At 33.3% G+C, this 8,736-nt stretch overlaps 1 protein-coding gene across 1 annotated transcript; it reads right to left on the minus strand.

Annotated features, from left to right (window-relative positions):
* Positions 1 to 102: 102 nt before the first annotated feature.
* LOC132721171 (uncharacterized) lies at positions 103 to 8,166 on the minus strand (the record flags this gene model as incomplete). The annotated part of the gene is given in 8 exon segments (XM_060705433.1): positions 103 to 345; positions 576 to 708; positions 1,237 to 1,349; positions 1,799 to 1,996; positions 2,598 to 2,748; positions 3,591 to 3,769; positions 5,480 to 5,513; positions 7,799 to 8,166. Coding segments are annotated over 8 exon segments (1,081 nt in total), but the record flags the coding sequence as incomplete, so codon positions are not given.
* Between the last annotated feature and the right edge of the window lie 570 nt (positions 8,167 to 8,736).

Raw genomic sequence — 8,736 nt, forward strand, 5'->3', positions numbered from 1 at the left:
CCCCGTACAAATACAGAATTAATAATGAATAATTCATAAGTAAATTCTTACAGTAGAAACTTCTATTGTTCTAATAAACAAGTATAGAGAGAGATATCTTACCTTTATGAAAACATGGTGGTACATCGCAAAACTCAGTCTCGTTCTGATTAACATAACACCAAAGAGCTTCGGAACCATTTGGGTTCCTACAAAAATTGGATGCATTCTGTGCCGACCCGTCCGGAAATACCGTAGTATTATCGTGAATTATTGCAGTGATGTTATTCCATGGCAAACAGGTGTTACCTTCCTTTGTTCTCGATACAGTCCCTTGCCAAGCACTTAAATTTGTGTAGCATATATCTGTAGGGAAAGTTTTAAAGTTTTAAATGGAGAGGAAGGAATATATCGATCAACAAAAATATTGGCAATAATCATGATTGATGATAAGAATAGTGAAAATATAATGATGGTTGTGATGTTGTTGTTGTTGGTGGTGGTGATGATATATAATAATAATAATAATAACAATAACAATAATGATGACCTATATATTAAGCATTTGACTACTGTAAGGAATATTTTGAACTAACCGTTCATGTATATAGTAAGGCTCAGATTCCCGCCACATCTCTCTTCGTAATTGCCAGAACAAGAAATTGTACAATAATGATCCATAATGACAGGGGAACCAGTGTAACTCTCAATACAGAAACACTTGTCTCTCTGAAATTCAATTCACAAAATAATCACATGGTTAGACTTTATTCTTCACATGAAACAAAACACACATTTGTATTAAGCGCTTTCATGTAAGATGATTAATTCTTTATAATGCCATAGACAAACAAAGACAAAACTTATATCAAACTGTTCGTTTATATTCATATAAACCACAACGTTTTTGAAATTGCATATAAAAATAACAAACTTCAGAATGACTTATTTAAAAATGATTTAACATCACTTCCACATGACTGTCTTGTTCTAAGTCTTGCCAGTATATTGCCATTTAGAGACACGACAAATGAGCCGCGTCACGACAAAACCAACATAAAGGGTTTGCGACCAGCATGGATCCAGACCAGCTTACCAACTCTATTACAAGTAGAGAAACTGATAGCGAACAGCATGGATCCTGATTAGACTGCGCGGATGCGCAGGCTGGTCTGGATCTATGCTGGTCGCAAACCCATTATGTTGGTTTTGTCGTGACAAGGCTCAAATTTTATTATACAAAATAAAAGCACATACCTGAAGCCCGAAATAATTCCATCTTGTACAAAGTCTCTGACATTCTGCCATCGAATTGTTTTTTACAATTACATATGTTTCAAAATCGTCAAGGTTTGCAAAAGAAAAACACCCTGAAATAAATTGAATTAGAAAACACGGATTGTTTCCTACAAGAAGCATTGTATTATGTTTTGTTTGCTTCGATGCTTAATGTATTCAACTAAATTACAGGACTGTGTGTGTATATTATCACCACCAAACATGGATATCTTGTATAATTGTTTCGATAAGTAATATTTATTATTATGTTCATTTATGTTTATTGTTAGTCGATATTCAATAAGGGGGAAATAACTCAGTGCATAGAGGCCCATACTATATCCTTCAGACACACCTTCAGAGAATTAACATTTTCAACTTCCAAAACAGTGAATACTATATTCAAATGATTGTATTCACAGGACATTTTATTGCTTAACGCAAAGCTAACTGCTTAGTAACAACAATAACAGATATCAGACGAGTTACGTGCTATATTATCGTCTGAATGACAAATGTCACAATTTTTAGTTGAACTAACCTTTAAGCCACACCCACGGTGTTTTATATTGATTCTTCGCCTGCCATATTGACGTAACGTGGCGTTCTTGCATCATATCGAAAATTTCGTCCTGGTATTCCGCAATGTCCTTTACTAAGCTACCACCTTGTCGTCTGCATATTCCGTGAGCCTCGTGCACAGAAACAAATTCTGAGTGCCATGTTAGGATATTTTTCACTACAATTTAGGAAAAACAAATAATTTACATTTCGAACTTAGTAAAGGGGCTATTTTCCTCATCAACATAAGGAAAATAACATATTTGTATTACGTCATTAGGACAAAACAAACTATTTTTCTCTTCAACATTAGGAAATTAACATAACGCCATTCGAAAAAAGAACTATTTTTACTACAGTAACAGTATCTGGAAAAAAACTATTTTACACTGCGCCATTATAGAATAAGAACTATTTTTCACTACAGCATTAGGAAAGAAATCATTTTTACTACCACAAAAGGAAAAGGTGCACTTTCTTCTAACATATTTGAACAGGAAAACTGCCGTTTACTTCGTACAGAAAATAATTATTTTCCCTACAACATAAGGAAAAGCTTTATTTTCGCTACATTATTAGTAAGGAAGTCTGCTCGTGCATATAAAGGGTAAACATTGTACATGAATTCGAATCAAAGAAAGGATATAATTTATTATGTCATGTGAGAAAGGTATCCAACTTGCTTACAGAAGATTACTAATAGTTGTTTGAATCACATTAAATGAGACACAAATTTACGTCCAGAGAATCATTTATTTCACAATAAACCAAGAAAATACCTTTCCAGACTATCTTGAATCCCCTACGCTGGCCGGATCCATCACTTACAAAGTGGATGTGTATTTTGTTGCCTAGAAAATATATTTCCTCATTCAAAAAACACTGTTTGTCGAGGATCGGCATCATCGTGTTGTTGGAAAGGTCTGTCATCTAAAAAATGTAACAGAATGCGAATATTTGTTTCTTGACAACACATGTGTGTGTTGTTGTTGCGACATGTAACGGTAATGGCGGTGATATTGATCGTTTAGTCTCTGGATTACGGCTGTAAGCCACAATGAATTAACCAAAGCACAGTTCAACCACTACAGTCGAGCCGTTTACTAGTACAAGCTGCCTTCGCTTTCAAAATAAACTGATAGATCCTGTACATGTATGTCTGAGCAGACGAATAGTGCGAATGACCGTAGAAAGGATTTCATGATCAAGTGAATCTGGGCTGTCCTGGAATCGGATTCACAGTCTCACATTCTACTTTTTGAGCTAACCGAACGTCTTCTTGAAAAAAGATTCCACCAGCAGAAAAAGTATTTATGCTTTATAACATTGCATGTTTTGTAACTATAATTATCATCGTACTGCCGTAACGATGGCCAGATCAATTTATTGTAAACTTTAACTTCTATCAGGGAATGTAGTTCTGTAGTAGTAAGTATAGATCTATTTTGTTAATTATAAAGGCATTTGACTGGTTATATGGCTACGAAAAATCGGTTGTTGTTTTTATATAACCATCATCTAGTGGTTATATAAGGTGATGTCCGTTTATACTTGGTCATAACACATGTTTCTTTTTAATATCACAAATATAACGGGTAAAATAATACGACAGTACCAAAAACATGGAAAAAATGTTTTCTTACACCTAACATGTTCTTATTAGTAATACACAGTACCCCAGTTTTATGCACTTTCTAAACGCAAAACGTTTTTAAACGTTAAACGTGCACATTTTTATATTTCTGAGAAAATATCAAGAATAAACCACCTACCGATATATAATCAGGACATTTTATATCAAAGTGAAGGAAAATGAGCACTATGTCAGTGCCCTCTGGTGTCGAGATTGTCCATTCACAGTCACTGTTAGGTGGATACGCATTTCTAGTATCATAATCAGGGGAGGTAAAAATTCCAGTAAGTTCAGTGTAGTTATCTCCACATGCCGAAACTGTATATCAATGAAAAAAATTTAATATACATGATTTATGTAAGTTTTAAGACTGTAGTTATTGTACTATGTGAGATGACATTACTATGTTATTGTATTCTATTGTATCCCCTTCTGCTATTTTCACTGGTATATATTATACGACGAAAGGAAACAAGTTAACCTTGATTGATTGATTGATTGATTGATTGATTGATCGATCGATCGATCGATTGATTTATTGATCAGGGAGCTTTATTATGCGAGTTTATTGCACAATCACAATTTCATAATATTTATGAGAAACGACATGTATTTGATCTGGAAGTTACTTAATTTATGGAATTCGTATGACTAAATATCTCAAATTGATAGCATTCATGTACTAAATGAAATCATTATTTCAAAACACTTACATATATATGCTAAAACAAAGCAAGTTTATTAAAAATGTCCCTTTGAAGTAATGTAAACAACAAAAAGATCTGAAAATTGTAGACTCGATTTGGTTGAGTCTGATCAAGAGGGGTAATGGAAAATGTAACATCATTCACGCCCCCTAACACCGTCTTAAGCGCTATTCAATCTTCAACACTAAATATGCTGGAAACAATGATCCCAAACTATCAGATAAAAACAACCCTTAACCCGCTAAATTTCTTAAGTGGACTTGTAGATGTTGGAGATAACAGGATAAAAAATTAACATGATGTCGGCTACCTAGAGCCTAGTCAAACTGGACATACACGCAAGCCTGCCTGGCTTTATACTGATGGCAAAGGCTAATCTCTTTATGATACAACATGGCAATCGTGATCCAGTAAAAGGCTTATGTCTTTATGATACAGCATGGCAATCGTGATCCAGTAAAAGGCTTATCTCTTTATGATACAACATGGCAATCGTGATCCAGTAAAAGGCTTATCTCTTTATGATACAGCATGGCAATCGTGACCCAGTAAAAGGCTAATCTCTTTATGATACAGCATGGCAATCGTTATCAAGTAAAAGGCTTATCTCTTTATGATACAGCATGGCAATCGTGATCCAGTAAAAGGCTAACTCTTTATGATACAGCATGGCAGTCGTGATCCAGTAAAAGGCTTATCTCATTATTATACGGCATGGCAATCGTGCTCCAGTAAAAGGCTAATCTCTTTATAATACAGCAAGGCAATCGTGATCCAGTAAAAGGCTAACTCTTTATGATACAACATGGCAATCGTGATCTAGTTAAATGCTAATCTCTTTATGATACAGCATATGGCAATCGTGATCCAGTTAAATGCTTATCTCTTTATTATACGGCATGGCAATCGTTATCAATTATAATGCTAATCTCTTTATGATACAGTATGGTAACGGTTAACCAGTAAAAGGTTTATCTCTTTATGATACAGCGTGGAAATTGTTAACCAGTAAAAGGCCAATCTCTTTAGTATATAGCATGGTAATGGTTAACCAGTGTAAGGCCAATCTCTTTATGATACAGCATGATAATGGTTAACCAGTAAAAGGCTAATCTCTTTATGCTACAGCGTGGTTAACCAATAAAAGACTTGTCTCTTTATGATACAGCATGTTAATGGTTAACCAGTAAACAAATATCATGACACAGTGATTAGTGAAAAATCATTTTATATCGTTCAAAGTTTGCTGATATGCATAATATCTATAGTAATTCAATAACGTTGTATGTTATAACAATCAAAACAAAGAAATAATACATACCATAAGGCAAATTGAGCAGAAGACCCGTTATAATCTGGAAATGTAGAAATACAATTACTACATTTGTGTGTCCATTTTGTGATACATTGTACATGTATATTTATATAAGTTTGTAGACTTTTCAGTGAATTAAATCATTTTATATACGTGTATATTTTTTCTTGTGCTGTTAATAAAGTACTAGCAAACTGGCAAGATTTTCAGGTTTCGTCAAATCATATTGTTGGGCGCTCTGCAATACCGGACGGCGTTACTATTTCCCCCCGTCCCCACTCAAAATAGCAGGTTGTTATTAGTGGGGGGGGGGGGGGTATCATGAAAGAGACTGTCTTTGCAGCCAAACACAGTCTAAAGTTGACAGTATAGCAGCCTTGTTATGTTCGCTCATAACATCTATGTTTACGAAAAATAAATAAATAAACAAAAAATACAAGCACATTGTCATTATAGTCTTAAATTGATACATAAAAAGGGTTTAACAAAAATTAAGAAATATATAAGAAAACAATATAAAAGCCATTAAAAGCAACGCCACCAACTTAATCGACAATTTACAAAACTGTTCTTTTCATTTCGGTTCTTTGCATAACTTTTTTTATCTAGATTTCAGACATTTATAAATATAGTTTTCTTTTTACGATATTGTAATTAGGGCAAAGTAAAACAAATGGTTCGAAATACTACTCGCGAGTAAAATCCGAATAAATATATTAACGTAATGTATTTATCTTTAAGTAATACATCAACATACAAAATAATATAAATATCGGAATAGATTAAATAAGCCTTGCAGCAGTTTCTCGCAAGTGATTGTTTGTTTTGATACGTTAATTGTGATTACTTTAAGTAACATCACATTTGCATAATGTTTTATATATCCTAATTAATTTTATCTAAAATATTCCCGTGCTTTTTCGATTTATATGATTAAATGATATTCTGGTTTATAAAAATGAAGGCAAAATTCGCCAAGGGCATGCAAAACTAAAAAAGGAAGATACGGGAAACAAAACAAATGTGACCCAGGGGATATGCTCACCGAACATTCAACCATTCTAACTGTTGAAACGGCGTGAATATTAATAAGAAAAATAAATAAATAAAAAGTGAAAATACGATAATGAATGCACGGATAGATTTGAAATTGAAAACAAAGCATAAACATTGTACGTTTTGTTTTTCCCTTGGTAGTGAGGCATGGTCAACAATTTACAGGTTCAATTACTATGATATAAGATATTTATTGCAAAAATTATTTACTCTGATCTATAATTATCTACATAAAAAATTATGACAGAAACTGAAAATCATATTTTCAATGATTTCAATTTACTACATTTATCAGTTTCTTATTGAACTTTGCAAGTAGTTTATTACCTACTTCCTATGATTTCCTTTATTACTTTCAGCACTAAGCTTTGTATATTCATATTTCCCGGTGTGACTTTTCTTTAAGTTCATGACTATATACATGCAATATTTGATGGTTGCTTATGTTGTTGATTATACTCTTTAGCCGAAAAATTATCGCCATTGATATGACGACGAAAAAAGCGGCTTGTGACTTATCTAAATACCTTGTGTTTATCTAATATCAGTCGTAATGTACTAAATAGTTTGTTTACATTTCTTTATATTTTATTTTTAATATGGACCAAAAACCGTGGATAGAGTACAGCTAAGGTCATCACTACATATATGTTTTATGTCATTGGAAGACCACCGCACACCACACAGTCAAGACTTATATAATAATATTTTGAACAAAGCCGCGCTAACATCATCTTCAATTTGTTTTGCGTCAAAGGCATTTCTTTTAATTACAAAACAGAAACGAATTCAGACAAATATTGTTTGTATGTTGTGAGCTGGTGCCTAGATCGAATTTTTATACTAAAGATATAACTGTAAAGTCTAAAAGCTGGTGCCTAGATCGAATTTTTATACTACAGATATAACTGTAAAGTCTAAAATACAGCAAATGGACGCATCTTACTATAGTTATAGGTCAACTATGCTTTAATTGAAACATTTCTTTTTTTATATCTTTGTGCTGTACAAACGCTTGGCTGTCAACCCCAACGTCTTCAAAAGATGTATAAAAATGACGAATGCATGGAGAACATGAAAACAGTTTAAATGGACCGTTAAATATATTTACCGCATTGTTTCCTATTCCTTTGTTACAGACTTCACAATCGTGCATTAAAATAAAGTATATTCTCTTATATACATTTGATATTTATAACATTCCAATTTATTCTAAAACAATTTCAAAGATAGTCAAATACGAGATTAAAAAAGACTAGGAAAAATTACCTTTAGTGCAATGTCCATTTTGTGATACATTGTGTATATATTCGCGAAAGGTTTAAAGTATTTATATAGGAAGTAAACTTTTCTTTAACTTTTATTTCATCTTTACGGAAGGGTAAGTAGCCATTATTCATCTGATTCAATCATATATATATATCCGGGACAATGAACCGTGTAATATTTGTCACTGACGACAACTGACGGTAGTGTGAAAAGTCACGTGATCAAGTAAGGTATGTACGCAAAATAAAATTGATTTAAAATGGATTCATTGATTTAAACATTTCTATTGCCAATAAATAAGACATATATGTAGGATGACATAAGGTTCTCTCAACATTAGCAACGGGTCTTCCCTGATGCAATCAATTACAATAACATATTTTACAAGAATGACTATAAGTTAGATAGAAGTAACATAACTTACACCTATATGAGCCGTGTCACGATAAAACCAACATAGTGGGTTTGCGACCAGCATGGATCCAGACCAGCCTGCACATCCGCGAAGTCTGATCAGGATCCATGCTGTTCACTATCAGATTCTCTACTTGTAATAGGGTTTGTAAGCGAACAGCATGGATCCTGATCAGACTGCGCGGATGCGCAGGCTGGTCTGGATCCATGCTGGTCGCAAACGCATTGTGTTGGTTTTGTCGTGACACGGCTCATATAGTACTTTGGCTTTAAAAATGATTTTAGGTAAGAAAGAACAATAAAAATGATTGGGTCTACATGTTCTCTAGCTTGAATTTAACGACGTTAACTGACTTTTTATAATTTGCGTTAACATGTACATTTGCCAAATATAACAAAAACAAACAGAATGCAAAATGAAATAAAGAAGGCAAAAAGAAGAAGAAGAAAGTTAAGAATCTTGTCTGTTGTTTTGCAAAAATGAAAGAAAAATACATTAATATTTATAGGGATTGTGCTGGTTT

This window comes from Ruditapes philippinarum, unplaced genomic scaffold (assembly GCF_026571515.1).
Source record: "Ruditapes philippinarum isolate M1 unplaced genomic scaffold, ASM2657151v2 ctg6827_1_1_1_1, whole genome shotgun sequence".
Classification (NCBI taxonomy): Eukaryota; Metazoa; Mollusca; class Bivalvia; order Venerida; family Veneridae; genus Ruditapes; species Ruditapes philippinarum.